The sequence below is a fragment of the Aulonocara stuartgranti genome (genome assembly GCF_965226115.1).
Source record: "Aulonocara stuartgranti genome assembly, chromosome: 6".
Lineage (NCBI taxonomy): Eukaryota > Metazoa > Chordata > Actinopteri > Cichliformes > Cichlidae > Aulonocara > Aulonocara stuartgranti.
Window position 1 is genome coordinate 7,984,316 of NC_138944.1, and position 25,624 is coordinate 8,009,939.

General features: G+C 39.5%; 1 protein-coding gene across 7 annotated transcripts in view; it reads right to left on the bottom strand.

Annotated features, from left to right (window-relative positions):
* The window catches only part of rgs12b (regulator of G protein signaling 12b), a 44,202-nt gene that overhangs the window by 7,515 nt on the left and 11,063 nt on the right, over positions 1-25,624 (bottom strand). For all 7 annotated transcript variants that reach the window (XM_082535440.1, XM_082535436.1, XM_082535437.1 and 4 more), the window contains exons 6-9: positions 7,690-7,711; positions 1,053-1,222; positions 375-467; positions 118-261 (exon numbers count right to left, since the gene is read on the bottom strand). In XM_082535440.1, coding sequence (XP_082391566.1) covers positions 118-261; positions 375-467; positions 1,053-1,222; positions 7,690-7,711 — 429 coding nt within the window. The remainder of the gene's footprint in view (positions 1-117; positions 262-374; positions 468-1,052; positions 1,223-7,689; positions 7,712-25,624) is intronic.

Below are 25,624 nucleotides of genomic sequence, written 5' to 3' on the forward strand. Positions count from 1 at the left end.
CTCTTTTCACTTTGTTCTGATGGGGAAGGTCAAGTCAGTGTCACTTAAGCCTTTCAAACGTTACTGCGTATCACCTTGAGGCTTCAATAAATAGTTTTTTCTCACTTAGTATACTACCTGTAGTTGCTGCTCCTTGAACATGTCGGGTTTGGGGGCATTGAGGATGTCATCAGCAAGCTGAGCTTGACTGTCAATGTTAACTGGTGTTGTAGCTTTACTGGACAGGAAGGTGTTGTAGATCTCCCTGGCTCGTTGAGAGAGCTGGAACAAAGGCCAGCAGAAATTGAGAGAGGTGATTAACACATAACTTCATCCCTCATTATTACTAAAAAAAATCCTGGATGGATGTGTGTCATTGGATAATAACACGCTACCTGTTTGTTGTCGTTCTCAGGGACATGGCTGAAGAATTCGCACGCTTGCCAGAACAGGATATTCTCTTCACTGAACTCTTTCTTTAGGAACTCCTTTAGCAAAGGAATAAAAATGGTAATGATTTAGAAAAGTTTGATCAGACAGAGATGCAGTCAGAAGACCCAAGTACCTACACAACAATAAAGCAGGTTTAGAGGTAGTGTAATTATCAACTTCTGATGTGCAGCCTGTCAGCAACTGGTTATCACCAAGGATAATTCATTTTGCTTTTAGATTTCAGAAAATGATTTGTGTGAGGCAGATTTAACAGCGATAGAAACCAAAACAATATACATATATATGTATAGACAATACATGCAATGCAGTATAATGCAGTATACAATATAAATGTGTCAGGTAATATGTTTGTACCTTTAACTTTTATTTCTGCAGAAACACGTTTAAAAAAAATCCAACCTTTAAATAATGCTTTAGCTGATCTTCTAGAATAAAAGGATTTTTAAGCTGGTCATTACAGTGCTGTAGAGTACATTTCAGTCTTTTGACAATATATGATACTGCTGACACAAAAAAAACTACCCTGCACTTTTCAGTACACCATTAGAAAGAGTTGCTTAAAGTCATTTATCTGTCATGAGTATGCGCAGGCCAACACCAGCCAGACGTTGTTATAGTACCGAGAAGTAGCGGACCCCCACGGGGTCCTGCAGCAGTCTCTCAAAGCACACGGCCCAGCTGGCCACTCTCCTCTCAGTGTGGCGCCGGTGGCTCTGGACACTAGGCAGGCTGGCATTACTGTTGAGGCTGTTGTCACTGCTGCAGCCCTGCAGCTCCACGCTGTTCAGCTCTGTTCACACACACACACACACACACACACACACACACACACACACACACACACACACACACACACACACACACACACACACGTCAAGTGAGTTGAGTTAATTATTATTATTGATAAAGTTCATTTTTTGATTTAATTTCTATTTTAATTACACAAGTGCATTGAAAGCAGCACAGCCTTAGGCTATATGGTCCAGATTATTCTAGTTATAATATAAAGTTCTTCTTTTTTTTTTTCTCAGCCTGTTTTCTTCTGATTGCTGGGGCTTTTGAGTACCTGAAGGCAGGCCTATCAGCAGCATGGAACTTACCAGGGAAACAGTGTCCCAGGAGACAGTCCAGTGAGACTTTCTCGTCCCACAGACATACCTGCTGTGGATTTCCATTGTTTTGTTTTTTGCTTTTTAACTCTCAGAGTGTTATTGAGCAAACTTTCATCAGTACAGTCACAACAAATCGGATACAAACTATGTGATTGATTATGGTACATCAGATTTTTTACTCCAGATGATTTGTTGTAAATGAACGTCCATTATAAGTCCCTTTAACCCAGTGTTTCATAAATAACCAAAACAATAAAATATAACTAGTTTGATACAGTGAAGGTCTAAGATCATATAAAACGACACTTTTACACTCAAATGTAAATTACCTCACAGCAAATATCAGGAAATTCATCACATGAACATTTTTTGTAATTTAGTTGATGACAAATGATGCAGTCATCTAAGATTCTGTATCATGTGATACTGCGATTTACAAAGTTCACATCAAAGTGAATTTCCATAGAAAAATAATTCATGAATACAATGAAAAAAATACGCACTTCCTCTTTTCCTAAGGTCAAATCTGCATGTAGCCACGCTTCACTTGTTATCTTTGTGTAACAATTATATTTCCTTATCCAGATCATATACTTGAAAAGAACCAAACTGGAATTGAAACATTACCTTTGTATCTTTAACAGTGGAAATACTATTGCTATGGTGCACACCCTTGGTTAAAGATAAGCTGTATCACTGTATTTCAACAGACCATTTACATAGATTTTTGCATTAACGCGTCATCATTCTGTTTATTTTTCCCACTGCTAGACCACAGTGCAGCCATGTCCCTAATGCTTAGACAAAATCAGGAGACAGAGAAAGAGTCACACTGAGAATAATCATAATGGAGCTTGAGGCCTGATGAACTGAAAGTGGGTTGCTAAGTTGAGATAAAACAAAACACAAGAACAGCCAGCGGGAAGACATCACCGGTCAGGTGCCCGAAACGACGCACATCCTGTAAATAAACTAAAAAGACCAGTATTGAGCCTACAGCTAAGGTCTTACATGACTTAAAACTTGGAAAGATACGAGGCTATTAACCGAAAGTCCATTGTGAATTCTGCTTCTGCACATTTTTCTTGCGTTTAATGTTATCAGTGACAGTGTTCACATAAAAGGTTATCTCTAATCAGTTTTTCCAAACCGCTTGGCTCATTCATTCGTCTTCAGTTCTCAGCGGCATAGTAAACAACTACAGGGGCTCCTCCTAACATTAACAGCAATCTCTCACTGTGACCGAGAGGCAAACATTTATCCATGTATTGTCTAAACCAAGTATCCTGTTCCATGTCACAGGAGCTGGAGTCTATAACAACACACAGCCAGGACTAATTATCAGTGTATCAGTGAGACAGGCTTATAATACAAAGTCATGGCACAAAAGAAACAACAGGCTTAAAACGACCAAAAAAAAAAAAAAAAAAAGCCTCAGACACGATTTCTTGGAGGTTTTGTTATTTACTTGCTTTACATATATTTATTTCTTTACCTTGCATATTTTCCTCTGCAAATTAAAATCTTAAAAGAGAATCTTTCAATACTGACTGCTTTCCGTCCTGTCCACCACCATCCCTTTTGGATGATATTTTTGATTTTAAGCCAAATGCTAAGCGGGTTATAAGTGATGTTTATGAGCTGTTGAGTAATTTTAGGCTGTCCACATTGCAATCACTTAGGGAACGATGGGGAAGTGATCTTGGCCAACGGATTACAGATGAGACTTGGCACAAGATAATCAATAGCATTTCTTCATCATCTATTTGCCTTAAACATGTGGTGATTCAGTTCAAAGTTGTTCACCGTCTCCATTGGTCTAAAACTAGACTGAGCAAAATCAAGGATGGGTTTGACCCCACATGTGACCGGTGCAAACGAGAGCCTGCTTCCCTATTTCACATGTTCTGGGCGTGTCCAAAACTGGGTAGCTTTTGGAAAAGCATATTTGAAACCATATCCAACATATTTGGTGTTCCAATTGCACCCTGCCCGTTTATAGCTATTTTTGGAGTGACGCCTTGTGATGCCAGTCTTTCCAAATCACACTCTGATCTTCTGGCCTTCTGCACTCTTTTGGCCCGTAGAATGATATTATTGAAATGGAAAGAGCCACTTCCACCTGTATATGGGCAATGGGTTAAGGATGTCATGTACTATACTCAGCTGGAAAAGATCCGCTACACTGTAAAAGGTTCGGTTCGGCGGTTCTATGACACATGGCAACCTTTTCTTACTTACTTTGAAAGATTAAGTCCGGATACTATTGCTTAATGTGCGTGTGAGTGGGGTTTTTTTTTTTTTTTTTTTTTTCTTCTCTTGCTGTTGTTCATTTATTTTATTATTTACTTTGTATCTGTAACTTTATTTTATTTTATGTTATTTTGTCTCTCCTTTCCTCTCTGGCTGGGTTTTAGTTACACTGTTCTGGGGGGGTGGGGGCACAACTGTTTGTTAATTTTGCCATAATTGTTGTTGGAAGCAATTCTTTGTTCAATAAAAAGACCTTGATCAAAAAAAAAAAAAAAAGAGAATCTTTCACATTATTCTCAGCCAGAGTTTTACTTGTCTGCAGACACAGCTAAAGGCAACACTTATACTTTTTCCTAGCTCCCATGAAGTCTCTGCAGTAGAGTCACAGCTGGCAGACATCTGGATCCACACACAGTCTTGGGTTCACCCTCTGATGATGACATTTATGTCATTTAGATCTAAGCAGATGCCTGTATCTCCCAGAAAGCAACTATAAATCATCCAAGCCAACAGACATACCAAACAGCAAGCTTATCCCGATCAGCAACTCCATTTCATGCACACACACACACACACACACACACACACACACACACACACACACACACACACACACACACACACACACACACACACACACACACACACACACAATTGCACTCCCTTATGGCAGCAGCCTCCCATAGCACTACACTGAGCACCACCACAGTGCAAACACTACAGAGATCCCAAAGTGTTAACACTGCCTGTCAAGCCTCCGAGTCCCAGTTTGATCCATCACTGGCAGGGTGCACTTAAACAAGCCTAAACAAGCCTGATCCAAAAAGTTGGATCTTTACACACTAAGACCCCCAAAAATCTGTAGTGCCAGACACCACAGGAAAAAAAAACTCCCATCCTCTGTCTACACCAAGGCTTCAGAGATGTTTCAATGGCAAAATTTTAATGTTGTTACTAAAAGGCATTTTACAGTGACAATTATGATAAGCAGTGAGTGAGATGAGTAAAGTAAGATTTACAAAAGGAATTTCTTAGGATTCTGTCCAATAACAGAAATTTAAAAAAAAAAAACTGACACAAAGTTTCTAACTCGGTATTCCACTGAAATTCCGTTTAATTTTCAATAGATGAGAAACAGCACAGCAAACACAAAGTGAACTGTAGGAAAACCACAACACTCAATCATTGCCCTACTCAGACTTTACAACATTAACAGCTGCTGTACAGACAGGTTAAACTCATTTATTATCCACCTGTCAACTGGTAGTTCCAAAACCATCTGTCTAACAAGCAATCTCCATCTTGTGGTATTTTTCTTTAACTTCCTTCACGGGCCTAAAAAAACCAAATTGAATTTTCAACATGAAAAACCTTCTGCTGTCCAACATGTTGGCTTCATTGCTTCCCTGTGAACAAAATCTGCATTTCCTTCAGTTGGAAAAACAAGTATTCAAAGCTCCAGCTATCTCCTCACCTGGGTAAAGCTGGTAGGAGCCTGTGTGGTGCCAGCGGGGCAAGTAGCGAATCCTAAGGGGTAACCAAGTCCCTCCATCCATAATCCCCCTATCGGGGCCCCTCATGAACTCCAACACAAGAGGGCTGAACGCATAGTCCAAGAAAGGGCCCACGTACACACACTCACACACACTTTTACACCAAAAGAGAAACAGAGAGAAGGTGGGAAATGGAAAAAGAAGGAGGATATAATGAGAAAGAGAGAGAGAGAGAGGTTGCTGCTGGTGAGCAACCTGGATGACAACCTGAGAAAGCACAGAGAGAGTCAGGTCACAACATGCACACGCACCTGCATGTGCATTCACACAGCTCTGTGAGCTTCCAGCCAGGGTAACCGATACAAGCACACACAGGCCTCAGAAAGATGAATAATTCAAAGCCGAGAGAGAAGGGAGATAAAAATGCCGGGCACACGCGCGCGTATACATAGTGACACGGACACACGCACACGCTGCAGTATTGATGAGGAGCTTGTTAAAGGAAGGCCACTACTGAGGCTAATGAGGCCTGCAATACAGATGTTGTGGCGCATCTGGTGGAATCCAGTGGCTACATCAGGGCTGGTATATAAGGAGATGATTTAAAGCTACATTTTACACATTCTTTTAATTTTTTTCAATAAATCAGTCTAAGCATTGAAATGAGGCAATTTTAGACTTGAGCAATGGAAATGGGCTCCTACATTATGCAGGAGGTAAGCCGGCTAAAATCTACTCGATATACATAATTTATGCATCATAACGTATAGTGATTTTACCCATACGGCGTGTGTGTGCACAGAGTTACATTTCTCTCACTTGATCCTGGTGACAGTGATCTAACACAAGACAAAACGAGAACACCGTTGCAAAATGAGGAACCTGATTAGTCCCTTAGTTGTCATGTTCCCTATCTCATGCAAGAAAAAATATTAAAGGAGAGAAGTCTCACAAACAACACATTCTATCTTCCAGAGACATGCATTGTGGAAAAAGTGATGATAAACACTTCTACATTCAAGCTCACAGTAAACACGTCCACCATAAAATTCAGCGCTTCCCACCCCCCGTCTTGTTTCTCACCTCCTCTGCATTCTTTTATCTCCCATCTGCCATAAAATTTATCTTTCATATACATTTATGGGGTGTTAAAGCACAGTTTATCACAAATTAGAGCCAGTCTAACAAATCATGAAAATACACTGTGCGAATGGTCTGTCATCCTGATTAAAACAACAGTACCAAGACAACTGAAAAACAACAATGACAAAACACTAGAAAAGCACATCCTATGCAGCTTTCCAACAAGTCTCACGGAACTGGAACTGTTAGTTTTTGCATCTTGTTGGCACAGACGTTAAAAAATGCCTATTATATAGCCCCACCATGGGAAGATATGTAAAGTGAGTTATACAACCACTGACGAATGATCAAACAGCGTCTGTAACGCCTTCCCTTTGCAACACCTTCTCAGCCTGGAAACTGGCAGCCTGAATCTGATCAAGGCTTCTTCACAGATATTTGCAAGCTGTGATGACAAAAAGTGAAGTTCTATCTCGTCACCTGGGAGGAGACTTTGTCTGAAAGTTTGTATTAGTACAACTGTTGCAGCGTTTTTTAACTTTTAAATATTACACTGTGGTAATATGTGAACCATTATATCTAATCTACATCTCTGTATCATAAATACGCTTCTAAGGATTACAGAAGCAGAAAAAAAACCTACCAGTTGCTTCGTTATTATATTTACAAATTTGGCTTTATATTTAGCTTGCAGCCAGCCACCAGCAGCAGAATAAGCACAGGTGTGGCAGAAAAGCAGGCCAAACTAGCTCGCCTGTTGCTAGAGAAGTTATTGAAAGCAGACCAATGTTAGCTGGGTGCTACTGTGAGCATGGCCACGATGAAACGCAAGACCTAAACTGATAAAATACTCGATACACGCTAAATGAACCGCATCCTGACAACTCAAGAATGCAAGGTTTTGTACAATTATGGTAAAACTCACAATGGAGTTTTCTTTTCCATTATCGTGCATTTACTGCACTTGAAAAATGTCTACTTTAATTTTACTGAACTTGCAACGTAGAAAAAAAACAGCAAAACTAAACATGTCCCAGCTTGATGAGGACAGAGTCGGAGCACTGAAGGTGGTGTAAAAGCCACCTCTGCAGAGAAATTGATGCATCAAAGTTATGGTGCAAGACAAAACAAGATCACCATTTCTAAAATGATTTCAGAACAGCATTTGTTTTCCCTTTATTTTAGTGCTGTTGTTTTTCCCCCTTCTAATTACTACACAAAACTTTAAATTTTCAATAAAATTCCCCAGCTCAAGTAAGAAGAAGACCTGAAAATGATACTGAAATAATACAAAAATTTAAGGCATATTTACTCACCTCCATCAGAGACTGCAGCAGACTGTAAAAAGCAGAAAGACATGAGTTAGGATCTTTCTTCATCACACAGATGACACACATTAAAATCAGCTCACACAGGGCATGAGGCCCAAGAGGCCAGAGCATGCACTTTTGGCCACATGGAGACACAGACAGACTGACTGAGTTTCTAATAGGAATGATTCCATTATCAACACAGTTTCACATCATGACACAGCCAGATTAGCACCCACATTCATTGTCTTCTGCGTGGGTGGAATCGTCTGTTAACTGGCTGCGCTTGCTCTACAAGAAAACTCAAAAGGGTGGGGCCTACTGTCTGGGTGTATGTGTGAAAAGGTTAAGGATGGGTCCCGTCTCCTTTCAATAGGCAGGTGTGAAGTTTCCCTGCTTATCTCACAATCACAAACAGAGAGATGAAGAAACTCATTCAATCTCCATTTTAACGGTTTTCAACAACACAAACACGCAGATGTTAATACAGACACATAATCAAGCCAAACTTACTTCAGCCTAATATCACATTTCCCTGACACAGACCCAAAACGACACTCAGAAATACACACATATGGCGTACAGTGGGTTTTTCTCTCAGACATGCTGAGCTAGGATGAGATCACTCAACGCAGACATCAGTAATGTAGATTACTGTGGAACAATGCATCACAGTGTGACTCAGGCCAAAGCCGAGCAGGAGACAAAAGAGGGAAAGAAAGGAAGGAAGAAAGAGAAAAATGGTTTGAGAAAGTTGAAAACTCCAAAAAAAAAAAAAGGGTTCAAAATGGAGCCTAATTTGCAATATGTGTCTTTTTATGCTCTTAATCTAACCGCTACCCTTGCTAATGGCAAACTTTCTGTTTATTCATGTTAAGAGAGCAGCCTGGTACCGAAGTGATCTGTAGGAATTTCCTACAGCGCATTTACCTTTGGGAAATTAACTTTTATTGAGCTCGTCATTACTCAGCACAGACATCAGAGTGTTCTCCAGATGAGCAGAAGTTTCTATAGGTCACACAGTCCATTCTTTAGAAATGCAACAACAAGTTGTGTGAAATAACATTGTTTCTTTCCGTGCTAAGGTTTACTGAATAATAAAATCATTCATTAGAAAGCAAATTAATGTGTTATAAGATCATTTTTATATTATACAATAAAGCTTTGAGCTGCAGCCTCATGTGCCTACTGTCAAACTGAAAGCTTTACTAGAGAGAAAAGTGATGCTATCTCAAAAAAGAAAAAAAATCCCTTTTAGTTGTAGTTATTTCATATTCACTTTAATTACCCAGATTTCTACCAGCAGCCTAGATTTGGTTTTAGACACATGTGTCTCTGAGGAGTTAAGATAGGGAACAGCATAAGACAAAAGGTCAACAGTAGGAGTACACCTTTGTGTTCAAAAGAGTTACTAAAACTGAAACTGGTATTAAAATAAAAACAGAAGCACCACAAAGTCTAAAAAAAGGCAGTGTCTGCAACTGAGCATTACATTAGGTTCCAAACTATGCAAATTTTACAGTAACTAAAATACTGAAGTGGAAGTTCTGCTATTCTAATAGATTTGTTCACCTAAACACTCGTTAACCAATTTACAAAAACAATAACATTCTCTATTTGTAATAAGCCTACAGCATTAAAATTCTAAAATATCCAGACTCATATTCAATATGCAAACTGGGTACATCTAGTTCATTTGAACCCTTGGTGCTGTCTGTGTATGTGCTACCTGTTGAATTTTGGCTATTTCCTCTCTTAAATCAGATCTAGTCCTTCCCAGATGGTTCTGTCAGTGTAAAGATGTTTTCATACATAAACATCAAACAATTTCAGGTGACCTTGAATTCTCCCTAAGTTACGTAGGTCTGGGGGTTTCCCATGATGCACCGAGTGCTTCCTTATCAATCACTATGTGTTTATATAGCTCTCTGCATTTAATCATTAGTTATTACTAATCTCTGGCTCTCTTCCACAGTCTGTCTTTTGTCTTGTCTTCCTCCCATCACCCCCAACCAGTTGAGGCAGATGGCTGCCCCTCCCTGAGCCTGAGGTATCTTCCTATTAAAAGGGATTTTTTTTCCCTGCCCGCTGTCCCCAGGTACTTGCTCAAAGGGAGTCATTTGATTGTTGAGGTTTTCTTGGTATTACTGTAGAGCTGTTATCTTGCAATATAAAGTGCAACGGTATATGTGATTTGGCACTATATAAATAAAACTGCACTGAGTTACAATTTTAGAAGAATCAGGATGGAACATTTTTTATAGTTGTCTTTTGCCACATGCAGCAGGAAATTGTCCTCTTAAGATATACTACTGGAAAAACCATGTGTGGTTTAGGTAAGGGAGTTGCCTGGATAGAGAGTGCAAGAGGAAGGACACGGGATGCTCATTCGCTAGTGCGTTACCAGGGAGCTGCTAGGATAAAAACGGGCTAGTGTCCAATCGAACATCCCCGCATGCTGCTCAGTTGAGTGATGTCGAGAAAAGGTCAGGGCTGCAGTACATGTGTGAAAACGGCTAAAGTTTCTCAGGGATTAACAATTCCACACTGTCCCTTGAAGTACAGAGGTTGGCGCCAGTGGATGGAAAGAGATTATTCTGAAGCAGCTGTTTGTGGTACAACCACGAGAGAGGATAACCAAAAATTACCAGAGACACAAAGTGATTACACTTATTAGAGCAAAAATCAGATTCACAACTCACACGTTCCCAACAGCATTTACTGTGTCTATGTGTGTTTCTGTGGGTCAAGACATCCTGGCCTTGTTGTAGTTGTGAAGCCTACAGTATGTAAGCATATGGCCAACATCTGTCAAAGATGTGTCTTTTGTGTGTAGCATGCATTTTTTTGCATTTATGAATCTGTGTGTGTTCACCCCTATCCCCAATTCAGCGCTAGCATGATCACTTCCAGACACATGCTGTGGTGGAGAGGTTTGGCCCCTGATCGAGGCCCCTCTCCCCCGTTTTCACTTGATTCCCCCTCTAGCCTATTTTCACTCTCTCCTTCCTTTTGTTTATTCTTTTCCCAGAATGCTGTAGCCCCAGTCTTTCTTCCTTTCTCTCACTTATTCCCTTCTCCTTAAATCATTCTCATATTCTTGCCCTCCGTCTCGTTTCCTCAATCATTCCAGTGGTGTTTCCCTTCCTCTTTTGGCAAGTCCGGGTCATTCCTGACAGCCCACAGAGAACGATTGGGGCTTTTCAGACATTCCCTCTTCGAGTTCCTTTCTCAAGCCTCTATCTGTAGAGATGATATGTAGATGGAAAATACTTCAATTTAAGTAGGATACTCTCAAATGTATATCCCACTGTAAGGAACAAATGTGCTGCCAGTTCATAGGTGCCACGTGTGCTACTTTTAGCCTCCACTGGTTTCAGTTATTATCACATCTTCTATAATGTAGGCTGAGGATCGGTTTCTTACAGATATTAGTGGGCCTTTCATGTGTATTGTGGTGAACGCACTGATAAGATCAGCAGAAAATGACACAACTTTAGAGACTGGTGATCACGATTACAGTTGTGGAGAGCTTGTTTGTTGTTGTTGTTGTTGTAGGAAAAAAGCAGAAACTATGTGTAGGATGTCAATTCTGGTTAAGCAAGACAGAGCTGCAGATAATGGTTCTTTCTTATTAATAAATAACACATTACATCTCAGATTAGAATCCCTTATGATATTATATTGCATAAAAGCCCATTTCTGTGCTATTTTGGACAAAAAAACCATTTAGATACAAATCTACCTGACTAGTATGATATCTGCATTTAGTTAACATTTTTATCTAATGTTCTCATTACAAGTGGACAAACTGAAACTACAAACTTCATCATATATATGTATACGTATAGTATAAAGCTAATCTCATCAACAACATGTGAGAGTCAAAAACAATGGAAAATAGAATTAAAAAGAAGATGAAATTATTTGCAAAACATTTAAACAATACATTTATTTGAAAATGCGTCTGTGTTATAAACTGTTTAACCAATTTAGGGCTGCCTATCCTAACTCTCATAGGTTGAGAGGCAGGCCAAGTCTGGACAGGTTGCCAGTCTGTAGCAAGGTTTAGCACAGACAGACAACAATTCATGCTCATATTCACAAGTATGGTCAATTTTAGGATGACTAACAAGCAGAAAAACCGAGGTCCACACAGAAAGGCTCTAGCTGATTGATGCATTTAAACCCACTGATATGGTGAGGTGACAGTGCTCACCACTGCGGCACTCAGAGGTTGGGATATTGGTGACCGATGACAAAACAGCCAGTTTCTTTTTTTAAAATCCTTGGTTGTCCTGTGGAGTACTAAGAACACAAGCGAAATAAAAAAAGGAAAGAAAAAATGTCCAGTCCAGGTGGAATCCCCCCCCCCAAACAAAACAGCTTGGTAGAGTGCCCCACATTTTTAAACACAGTTACTTAGATAACTTAGTGAACTAGATAACAAGGTGATGGCTTCAAATTGTTGTCAAATCCCTAGAAACACAAACATGTTCAATTAAAATCCTAAATTTTGAGAAGCTGAAGCTAAGAAATGTTGTTTAATGTAACTTTTTATCATCAGTTGTTGATGTTCTTGTTGACTCACAGATGAATTTATACTAAACAGTCGATACTGGAAAACAACCATAACGAACCACATCACGACTTTGATCTGGAAATTCACAAAAATGAATGTTTTCGGTGAAAAACTTCATAAGCTTATTTTGGTATTCTAGGAAGCCATGTGCACTGAATACTGACACAGTGGAAGGGTTGTAGACCGTTACACAATGATCACATCACTGTGACACCCACTTTAACAAAAGATAAAAGCTGAATCACATGATTGTGCAACATTTAGTGGCAACACACCCTGGTCTGAACCAAAAATTCAAGGCTATGTTTTTATTAACAGTCATTTCACGTTTTTCCATTTGATGGCTTATCGGGACCTCTTTAGAAGAGAAAAATTGGATTCATACATAAGACTTAATTACCTTCAGTAGGAACAGGGTGTGGTGTTGTGACTCTGTCATTCAGTAGGTTACATTACATGGAGGTTGGAAAGTATTTTTTAGTCTACAGGTCAAAACTTGTGTGTTTACCCGCATTATCCTGCTTTTAGCTCCTTGAACACAAATTGCCACCTTGCAGATACATGCCTGGACTGCTTATGCTGTGTGTGTGCATCTGTGGCTGTTTCTTAAAGGTGAGAAGCAAAAAAAGCACAAATACTTTGTTAATGTACTCAGGTACATTACTGTACTTGAGTATTTATTGTTCTGAAAACTTTTATTTTTACTACCTACATTTGCAAATGAATGCAAAGTATTTCCATATACTAATATTTTATTATTACATTAATATAGCTTTAATTTACATTGCATAAAAATAGATCATATTAGAACTGTCGTTTAAAAAGTTACTTTTTACTTTATTACATTTCAAAGTCTGTACTTTTTCACTTTACAGAGTAAAGAACAGAAGTATCTAAACATCTGTCTAAGTAAAGAATATCTGTGCTTTTGCCGCCTCTGCTGTTGGTGGTTATTGCTTGCGGAGGTCCAAATCCTTTATTAGCTGTGACTAGCGTGGAACGTATGACTTACATCATCTGTTATGAAGCCTGGACGTCGGGTTCAAGCTATGACTAAGCACACTGTACAATTTACAAATGCTCACTTACAGGGTCATAATATTGAAACTTCGAATGTAATAAAAGTCTCTTTAAACAACCTCAAGTTTCCGAAACATGCCCTGTTTACGTTTGAGCGTTTAGGCAGACGGCAGAAAAGGACATTCTGTTTTAATGGATGACACACAGAGTGACCAGTAGCACTTAACAAGGTGAACAAAAATGTCTATCTGTGGGAGAAAGTGTGAGGGATAACATATGCAGTCGCACACACAAAGACTAGACTGTTTGTACGACAGGAACCTGTTCCTGGCTCAAACACTGGAACTTAAACGGCCACCCTTGGAAAGGAAAGAGATTCTACTCTTAGAGTAAAAGATGACAAAAATATAAAAGAGTGCTGATCATGTCTTGTGATTTTACATCACTACAGGAGACCACACCCATAACTGAACAAATGAAACATACACACGAACACACACAGAGATTCTGTCCATAAAAGCTGATTTAGAATTCATAACACAGATTTTCAGACTGCACACATTCATAAACACACACATCCATCTGAGGAGGAAGCTGTTGGGCTAACAGTCTCAATGTGTGCGTGCCACTGTGTTTACTTTTAAATATGAGGTGAATAGTGGCTGCCATTTAGAAGACCAGAGTAATCCTGCCAGGACGGGGGCTGTGAGAAAGCCTAGCTTGAGCATAGCTTAACTCAAGAGAGGCAAGGATGGAGTGAACAAGCTGATTAGGTTGTAATGTTTCAAACAAAAGTCAAAGAAAGGGTGTGAAGCTGTGAACATGAGCAAGAACGTCTTCCATGGAACCTCTGGGTTAGTATCAAATTTAACAATTTAACCAAAAAACATATACAAATCAATAAATAACACAGAGTAGCTTCTCTGAGTTGCCTATATCAACATCCCTGCAAATATGTATCCTCTGGAATTCTAGGATAAATCCCTGCAGCGCACTAAGAAATCAATATCCACTCTCAATGAAAGGAAGGAATGCGGATAGTGTTTGTTTCCCCACAAAAGAGCCACACAGGAGGTGTGACTCAGAGGCTGCCCCGGTGATAAATTTCTGTTTTACTTGGCTTGATGCCTTAAACACACTACTATCACACAGACAAAGGAGGAAACATGATGTAAACACATATGAATCTGACTGAGTACCCCTGGCTTAACACCTGCAGACATGTTCTCACAGCTGGCAGTTGATGTGCTAAATTAAGCAAACTTCACAAGAAGTGAGACTTCTGACTCAGCTCACCATTCCACTGTCTTACAGCTGTTATCTCTCACTTTCTTGAAAAAACACAAGACCAAAAGAGCCTACAAAAAGCAGATCTTTTCCGACATTTTTCACAGTCTCTGGCTTTGTTTCTACTTCTCTTTCTGTCTGCCTCCTGCTCTGGCTCAAAAGACATCTGGCTTTGAGAGGAAGAGAAGCAGCCGCCTCAAATTTTTGTTAGTCTGTCTTACTTTATCTCTATGCAAACGTACCACCACCAAACCATTTCTTTTTGAAAATAACAGACAGAATGACTTGTTCATTTTAACTTGTACCCTGTTCCTTTCCCAGGAGTCTTTCCTTATTCTGTCTTCATTCATATCCTGTCCCTTTGTTTTTCCTCAGCTGAAGGTAATAGATTCCTTTCCTCACCGTGTACCTTGCTCATGGTAACGGTCCCATTTTCCGTTTATCTCTCCCCGTCTCACTTGTAGCGAGCAGAACAACACTTTAATGAAGTGAATGATATTTACACTCTCGGTTTCTTTCTCTACCTTGTTCCATCCCTTTGTAAAGTATACAGAAGACAAATCAAAACCAAGACTTGGTTATTGTTTTTTATTAGTATTATCAAAAATGGTTTTAAACATCAGGTAATGTTTGAATATTTAGTTAAGATGCTTCTATGAGCATTGATCGACAAATGAGTTAATAACAGAATTAAGACTCTCCTTCCACTCCTTTCACTTCCACTCTATTTAAAAAAACCACTGACTAGAAGAGCAGTTCCTCTGTGAATGCCACCTGTAAAGCACTGTGTGTGAACGTGTGGATGCATTACTCACTGTATTGGAGTTCCAGACCCGCTTGAAGGAGAGCCTCTTCCTGAGGCTCATCCTGCTCCCCTCTCAAAGAGGAGGAAACCCAGTGACTGTTTAATCTACATAACTGAACCACAAAAACACAATCACTCATGTGCACTGACGGAGTTTCTTCAGGACCTATCTAGGACTTGAAATCTTTGCAGACAGCTAACTTGGATGGAGCCATAACTCAGCAAGTCTATCGCACACTCACACCTTAGAATTAGCTTCAACTGCCTGTTAAAGTCGTATTAAGACACTGTTAACGTCCTTTTCCTCTCTTACAGCACTCTATAGCTCTCCCTCTTTTTCCCACACGCTGAGCTGACAGACTGACTAGGAAGTTCCATTCTCTCGCAAACACACGCACACACTGACACACACTCACACGGCTCAGTTTCCATAGTGACACGCCCCCATCAGGCAGCAGTTACTGAGAAGGGGAGGGAACAAAGGTCAGTCTGCCAATCATGTTGCAGCAAGGCCATTACCTCTCCACGCTTCTCCTGTTCCTCCCTGTTCAAATCAAAAACAGGCGCAGGTATGAGAAAATTCAACTTCTCGTCTGGTCACAAGTATCATGAGAAGGACAGAAGACTTTCATCTCGAGCAGCTGCTTCAAAAAGAGATGATTGGAAGTTCTGCAGGTCTGCTAAAAGGTCAAGTGAAAGCAAAGCACTTCACAAGACAGAGTGGCCTACTTCTGCGCACAAACACACACGCACACATAAACAAAGACTGCAATTGAACTTGTGCACATGGCCTTAGGCCTACCTCACTCCCCCTAATTTCCTGTTTTGTCAGAAAGAAAGAGCGTCTCTTAAACCTTTCCTACACATCAACATGATCTTTTTTTGGTATCACTGTCTTGATTGACTAACTGACTGATGACTCATTTCTATACTCAAACAACACATCCACTGAATGACTGTGTCATTTTAATTTGCTTGGAGTCCAGCAGACAGTAGCTGGCTCTGTGTTACACTGTGCTAGCAGTGTTTGTGCGGTGTGTTTATGTCACACGCATTGTGCAACCCATTTTCTTTTCTTCATTAAACAAAAGAGCTGAATATGAGAATACAAATGTTACCTGTGTAGTGTGCAGTGGATTCACAGCAAAGGAAAAAGTTAATGAGACAAGCACCTTTACCTAATGATTGATTTGTAGTGCTACATTAAATCTGCAGCATAGACTAGGGATTAAGTCTGTACCCTACACTGTAGCCTGACATCCAAGCACAAGTAATGGCAATGCAGACTGCAACAACTATGTTGTTTGGTAGTAATAAGCCATGTAAACACAGTATATTGACTTGCACAAGGATAATACCTCTGTCATACAATTGAATTGTGTCTAGCTTGCTCATTAGGTTAATAAAATCTTCATAGCTCTGACTACGTACATACACTCGGTTATAGTTTGGAAGTCTTCTATCCTCTCTGCGTTTCAGTAAAAGTAATTGTTCAAGATTTACTAGCTCCAAGTCCAACAGTTCTGATTAATGCAGGCACAAAAGCGCAAAAGTATAAATGCAAACAACAACATCGTCCATTACATATCAACGCACTACTATAAATTACACTTAAACCAAACATTTCCAATATCACCAGCTATGGACTAAGAGTCACAAAGGCAATGACAAGATCAAGATTCTTTTAATCTTGATTATTTAAAGTAAACATAGACAAACAGTCAAAAATGAATGCAAATAATAGTTTGCACTTACAAAACAAACTAAAATAAAATGAACACACAGAAAATATAGTTGGACTTTTGGTAAATTTCCTCAATACTGTCGAAAAACACCTTTATGTAGTATTATGATTTTTCTCATATTTTACCCTTAAACAAATAATCACCATATTACAGTAAAATAAACTAAAAGTACCACTAAAAGTAACATAAACCAAAATGAAACAAGCAATAAAAACTGCCAAACTTTAACAACTGTGGTCTGAACACAATTCTCCCAATACTGCACAGAGTTCACATGTTAAAACTGTTTATTTTTTAATGACAGTTCATTAACATCTGGTTTATGAGTTCTACATTTCTTCTTTACAACTATGGACTGGGTTTTAATGTTACGGAGAATCCAAATATCCTTCAAACAGTTTTTTGTTTTTTTTTAAAGCCTTGTCATTATTTAATATTTGTTTTGGGTTTTTGTACTTTTATCTCAGGCTCTAAAATGTGACACCTCTCAAAAAAGCACCAAAAAGCTTGGCTTCACCCTTAAAAATAGTAAGACGACCAGTAAACAGTAGAAGCTATGTTGGGCCCTATGCCCATTACATTTCCTTCAACTTTCTATGGAAAAAAAAAAAAATTTCAATGACTACTGGCCCATAACAGGACATTTTTCTCCTTTCTTTTCTACGCCACAAGCACCATTTGAGGCCATAGAGCGCAAAATGTTGTGCCATATTGTTAATGTTAACCTTACACGTCCCTGTATCATAGCAACATCAGAGATGGCTCCAGCACTCAGCGCCCCCACGACCACTCTACACACATTGACAGAGAAAGGCTGAAGGTGCTGCCAAGCACTAATTACCAGAGCTTTTAGTGCTAAAGGAGACTGCCCAGATGAAGTCTAATTTTTAAAAACGTTCAAGTTTCTCTGGTTCAGCTGATTTTATTAAATGCACCACAAACGCTAGTAAAGCCAGACTGATTAAATCCTAGCTGTGCCATTTGGGAAACACCTATCTGGTCAGCCACACATCTTTGACAACAGGGAAGAACCATGAGTAATGATAAGAAACCTGTGCTCAAACAAATCTCTTAACACAAGGGAAGAGATAGGTGGCAGGGCGCCACACAGGAAGAGAGGGATATGACAAAGTTTAGGTTGGCTAAATCCGCATCCTGGTGATAAAAGGAGAAAGAAAAAAAGAGCAGAGGCTGAGAGAACAAAAGAACAAGGAAGACGTTAGACAAAGAAATGTCGCATCTCTCACTCCTCTCTTCATCCTAATTCCTATGGTCGAGCAAGCAGCATTTTTCCTTTGTGTGTTCTCCTCCCTAGATAGACCCATGCTTATCCAACACAGAAGCATGTGAAAAGTCCTTATTAAGCACACATTTTTGCACTTCTAGAGTAAAACAAAGCTTCTTACACTGTCTTCGTTTAGAAACATTTACATTATTGAAATATATAACTAATAGGGTATTATTTAAATGTGTAAACAAGTACATTTGAAGACACGCTGCAATCCAAGTCTATGTTCCATCACCAGGTTTAACTGTCTCACTGACCTCTTTCAGTCTTTATAGATGCAGTATAGTGAAATACTGCTGTAAAATACTTCAAGCCTACAAATCTTACATCCAGAAATCCAGAAAGTAACTGGCATGTAAATTCAATGTTGCTGAATGTTTGGGGGAAAAGGCTCATTGGGGTGATAACGAACAGCAAACAGGAATTCAGTTGCAATCAGAATCAATCAGCTCAGTTACAAACCATCTTTATTAAAGAGAACACATTTTATTTCCTGCTAAGAAGGGTTTAGTTTGGCATCTATCCATTTGTTGCCCTTTATTGCAGACAATAACCCAACATTGCCCCCTGCTGTTGCCACTTAGGTAAGACAGAATTCATACTCCGTGTCAATCTCAGATCAATCAAAGTATGGAAGCGAATCAGCTAATAATGAATAGTGACTGCCAGGATTATAAGATACAGTGGAAATAAATGAGGTTAAAATCTATTTAAAGGTAGAAACGTAAAAAAATATCTGCTTTATGAGACAGCTGTGCAGTATTTGTACTTGACGCACCATTAACTGTGCATCTGTTCCTTTTGCAAACTGCCTAATGTTTCCTTTGAAAGCTCACTCTTGAAACTGGTGACTTTCAGATCTTTTTTTAAGATGACACATTTTTTCAGTTTGGTATTTGAATTACAACGACTCATGTTGCTGTCATTAAAACTGCAAATATAGGTAGTAGTAAACTGTGATTCCACTGACTGAAACACTTGTTTAACAGAGATAAAAAGTACAGGTTCAAACACTGTTTTCCTATCATTTTATCTGCATTTTTTGACAATTTAAGTTAACAAAACACAATCTATCGACTGACTTATCACATGACACAGTTTGACTGTGCTGATGTGGTAAACTGTATCTGGCACTTGTTGACGATAAAAAAGAAACACTTGTGTTTATTTGAAAGTGGAGCTGCGTCTAACGTGACTGCTGGCCTCCTGCGGTGTTTCATGTACAGGAGCAGTGTTGATCTTGTCTCATTGTCTCGTCATCTGATTTTCCTTCCCTAACACACTCTGCTCTCAGGGGATATCACGAGGAACAACACACACAAACAGTCACTTTGAGAGTACACACAGACACACACAGAAAAATGTGTGTGCAGGTTCTTATCTCTGGGTGTTCTTTTTCACTTTTTTAAGATATGAATGAGTTTTTTTATGCCTGAATGTGTGTGTCTGTGCTGTGTGTGCCGGGTCAGAGGCCTGGCAGGCTGCTCTTTTCTCACAACTGTGTTTAGTGAAATTATGCTCTGTGCTGCCTTCCACCACAGTGTCAAAACTCCCTGACAAAAAACTTAATATGTGTACACACACTCATACACAACCACCGACCTGTTAGGGCAGCGGTCCCCAACCTTTTTTGCGCCACAGACCGGTTTATGCCCGACAATATTTTCACGGACCGGCCTTTAAGGTGTCGCGGATAAATACAACAAAATAAAACTAGTACCGGTACCAAAAAAAAGAAGATTTATTCATAACACACATGAAAAGACCCAGGAAAACCAAGTTAACGATAAAAACGATAACAAAATAACGCTGAAAACCGATAGAAACCCTGAAAACTATACAATTCACACCTGAGCCTCAACTCTCGTGGCCCGGTACCAAACGACTCACGGACCGGTACCGGTCCGAGGCCCGGGGGTTGGGGACCGCTGTGTTAGGGTACATAAATACAGAATCACTGACAACATAACTGACCCACTACCTTTATACTTTGCATAAGAGGTGGTTTTTGCATTGTCTTTTTGCAACACAGTGGACATTTCTTAGAAAACGGCTTTAAAAAACCAATTTGATGAATGGATTCAGAGGACTCGAGAAAAGAATCAACAGGTTTTCTTTTACTTCAACAGAGCCAAAAGGAGCCTGCTGATTGGGTTGTGCATGATCACATGATCTGTCATTCCAGAGAGAGCCTTCACAACTAAACTCTGAGTGCATTAAATTCATTTTAACTTAAATAAATATGTTTTGGATGCCGATAGTGCCTAGAGGCCAACAGCAAAATAGAGAAGTGTCAGTAAACAGGAAGTTTGGCAAGGCCTTTCATAGCAATTACCAAAGAAAGATATGATTTTATGACTCAAACTCACACAAACATCCATTTTTATTTTCAACTGAACTTTAAGCATCTGTTCCAGCAATACTGTTCTGAAAAAGTCAAGATTGTGTAACAAAGCTATGATGCTACAAATGACAGAAGCCAGAGAGCCGTTACTGGGATTAAATATTTAGGATGCATCTCGCACACACTTGCATAGATTCCTTAACAAACGCACGCAGCTCGTTTACTCACAGGATCAACTGCCGTTTCAGAATCTGCGCTTGAAGTTTGCTGCTCCATGAAGGAAGAGACAAGTAATCCTCAGCACTGCATGTGAGAGCTCCCCTCCGTGCACATCGTCATCAGCTGTTGAATGTGCGTGTCTGCGCAGAACAAGTGGCAAAGCCCGATGGCTTTGAAATGTCCAAAACGCTACAGAATGTCGCCGTCGCTAGATATGGTTCTCTCTCTTATCCCCCCTCCTCCTCTTCTTCCCTCTCTATAGTCTCCTTTGCCCTGCCTCAATGCTCTCCCCCTCCTCTGTCTCTGCTTTTGCACCCACCCTTGTATAATTTCTATTCCACCCACACTGCTGTGGGCAGAGAGGCACGCACAAACACACACTTGAGACAAGTGCGTAGGCAAGGCTGCGGAGGGAGACCCCTTGCCATTAAGGAACACACCCACACATAAAATCAGGGTTGGGATGAATGTGTTACAACACATTGTGCTCTTCTGTCAACTGTTTAGTATGCCCCACGCTTGTCTGGGGCGTGGAGAGTAAACTGACATTCACGATGGCGGAGGGGAGGGCAACAAAAAGCAAAATAGGGAGGAACACACTCAGTGTTTTGCAGCAATATTTCCATTCAGCTGACAGCTATGACTGGTGTCTGTTGCCATGATTAGGTTGTTTATGACAGTTGAAAAGTAGCTGCATTCCTCAACGTGCCTTGACATACAGTGAATGTACTTGCCCTATTACCCCACACTCATCTCTGCTGGTTTTCCTCCACTTGGCCCAGGGGTGAAGACTGAGAATAAAGCAACACCTCGCTCACACTGATCACTGATAAAAAAGTCAAATGCATTCAGATTCAGTCTACTGCAGAACAGGATGTTTTCTCATTTAAAATCTATACATAAAGTGTTCTGTCAAAAACACATTCTGGTGCAATTTGAATAGAAAGATAGAGTTAGATTTTTGGACAACTACATGAAGTTCATTTTACAGTTCAGAGCTTTTATGTTTGGAAACTCCACCTGTACTCGACCAGCATTACACATAAAGTACACCAACTTCATGTGTTAGTACAGGAGACGAGGCATGTGGCCCTTTTACTGATACAAATTTGGGATGGGTAACTGATTCTTTAGACTTACTTAAACGTGTGTAGTGTCAATAGCAACCTTGTAACTAACTGATCATCAGAAACTGTGACCACCTGTATAAAAGCAGAGATTTTGATAGTCTAGGGCATTCAAATGTGTGTTAACACAATACCACAGTCACCTAACACCTGTAACACCTAAAGCTTGGCCAACAAACAGCAAAATAACCTCCAACACATCAGCAAATCTATAACAGAATGGATGAAAATTAAGAACCAAGGTGCTGCAGTTGCCCATTTAAAGTCCAGACCTCAACCTCACTGAAATGCTTGGATGGCCCTTTAAAAAAAGCTGTGCATAAACAAATGCCTGCAACCTGAAAGAAATGAAGCACTTATAAAGGAGAGTGGGCCAAAATTCTCCCACACTGATGTGAAAGTCTGATACAAACATACAGAATACAATTACTTCAAGTTATTGCCACTAAAGGTGGCTTTACATGCCACTGGGTGCATTTTACAGAGGATAGTATTGAGTCCTTTGACCGCTATTTTTTCATAACAAGCATTTTTTGTGGCTCTATACAGATTTTTCCCAAAACGGCTCTTTTGATAAACATTAGTAGTAAACATTAGTAAATGCTGCTGTCAACCCCTGAAGCCTCTGAAAACAGCTGTATAATATACTCTGTAGGGATAAAGGAAGCTTTCCAAAATGTGATACATTAACCCTAATCATGTCACCAAGGGTGAGCCTTGTTTCAACAGATAACCTGCATTACAAGCAGGGCGTGGAGTTTGAAAGTAGTGGGAAAGAAAAACCCGGAGAAGGTCTAATGAAAAATGGTAGTTGCGTTTTTTTACATTCCAGTATAAAATTGTTAAACAAATAGAGGTCACTTCTTATTCCTAGCTTTGATTAATTTTGATGTTTTTATGAAGCATTTTATAATTTTGTGTTCATCAGCCAGATGTTATAGACACAAAAACAACATCTAAAAGGATGATAAATTAAAGTAACTAACATGTTTGGTCATAAAAGGCATTTCAAGTCTAGACCAATAATAAATGTTAATACATTTTGAGCACTGAGTCTTTGCTACGACAAGTAAATCACGCTCTATGTAAGCTAAGATTTTAATTCATCTATGTCATAGTTAAGCACAAGGATTAAACCAAAAGCAAGACTTGATGATGCCTTATCCTTATAAAGATAAAGTTAATATGTGGCTTTATTCTAACTATGCTTAATAATAAATTTAATAGCAATAGCACTTTCTTCTGCTTCATTGGTGATCATTTGCTGAAACAAATATAGATAATGCTAATGTCTTAAATGTAATAGAACACTAAAAAAGACAAAAACCACATACATTAAACTGAAATAGCCATCTGTCAAGAAATGTCCATCTATTAAATGCCCAGTGTTCAGAATTGCATATAGGATATAAATAAAGTTTTAAAAGAAACACTGTAGTTTCCTCTGTAAAACTGCATTCTAACTTCAGTTAGAGTTATATTGAGATTTCAGGAGACTTGCATGCATTCTACTTAAATGACCAAGTCTACAAATTAAATAAACAATTGTAAGTAATGCAGAAAAATGCTGACAAAACAAATAGAAGACATTTCAATATTTTGCTATGTACACTTGATGATATATACTTGTCATTTGAAATACCCAAATTTTACAATACCTTTATAATATGCATTAAAAACTGGCCTGAGCTAACAGATAATAAAGCTCTTCATTTTATTTTATCAGGAAGCATCAAAATGATTTAATATTACAGCACCAGTTACTTCTTAGATTTAATAACACTCCCTGTTTTTGTGCCACTGGGATTTTGCTGGACCTGTCTTCAAGCTCAACACTGCACAGTGGAGAAAAATCTCACCTTCTTCCAACTATAGTTTTCTTTCAGCTCATTGTGCAAACAGCCACAAACGGCCCATTGTGAGAATTGCTTGGTGTTTGTGCATTTATTCTGAATCATTTCTTGTGACCGTTGTTAACTAAGTTCAATCGAGTACACTGCAGATTTCAAACCTCCAGGACCAGTTAAAAATGATGTGTTTGCTTTGAAATGGTTGACTCAGTTAGAGTTAGGTAGCTCTTTTTTTCTTGGTTGGTGATGGTCTCTAAAATAGCTCTCTGTGGTTTTAAACATTAGTATTCTGAAACAAAGGTCTGTGTGTACTATTCAACACGTTCTTTAGCGTCTGTATGTGTGTGAGCGTATCTGTATATGTCTAAGAAGACAAAGAAGTTAAATGCCTAACTAAAGTCCCACTAGGAGCCTGACACACTGAAGTCTGCAACTTGTGTGTGGGTGCTGCGCGACTGCGTAATAGTTAGGCTCTAGAATCAGATCTGTCACAAGACAAGAAGGGAACTAAGAGGCAGACTGCAGGTTTCCACCAATAGCAGTTCTCCCAATGTTAAAGAAGGTGATCCAGAGCTGCACCAAAACTGTTCGTCTTTCATCCACCTCTCTGCCAAGCTTAATCACATTCTTTACTGGCAGACAAACAAATGGACAAATGACACTAGTAAAATCATATTTCTCCCCCTGACAGATGAATACGAAACGAGCCTCAAACTCTGTCTTTTATTTCTGCTAAACGAGCCACAAACGCGCCTGCTCACACAGTCTGAAAGCAGCTCGAGCAGCACATCTAACAAGATCTCTGATAGTTGTGTGTGTGTGTGTGTGTGTGTGTGTGTGTGTGTGTGTGTGTGTGTGTGTGTGTGTAAATATGCTTGTGTGTCACCGATTTAAAGCTGGCATTTGTTTGTGTATTTTCATGCACAGCTCTTCCTGCATGTGTGTATATACACTGTGCATTTGTGTGTGCATTTGTATGTGTGTGTGCTTTTGTGTTGAGGCCGCACTAACGAGGGGAATGTCAGCTTGTTGCTCATCAGAGCTCGTTAGAAGTGCAGGCTAACACTTAGAACCCCATTACCCCCCACCATCGTCACCACACAAACACACACATACACACACACACACACTCCAATCTCTCTCTCTCCTTCCCCCTCGACACAACACAAAGCCCTCTCTGTTTGTGGACATTACTGCATGTGCAGCGAGTGAAAAAGGCCTAACGACCGGAAGAAAAAGGTGGAATAGAGAGAGTGGGAGGATGAAGGGGTGAAGAAGAAAAAGAAGAAAAAGAAGAAGAGAGGAGCCCTGCCATTGGAAGCTCTGGCAATGGGACATCTACCCCTGTGAAGCTCATACAACAGTTGCCAACTCAAGTAGCAGAAATTCTACACTGCTTCCAATATCATCCTTGATTGTGTATGGTTTTTACATCGTAATCTGCTCTCAAGAGCCTGTAGGTGACGTTTGGACTTTCCATTTCGAATGCAAATTAAATATAGTTTGAAATGAACCTGAATAATAAAAGTGTGAAGTTAATTTGAAGGCTCCAAGTGTCTACTAATAGACTTTCGCTTTGAGGAATTCGATTCATTCAAAAGATTTTTCTCATTAAAAAAAAAAGAAAAAAAAAAGAAAAAAACCACACACACACAGCAGCTTTAATTTAGCTAA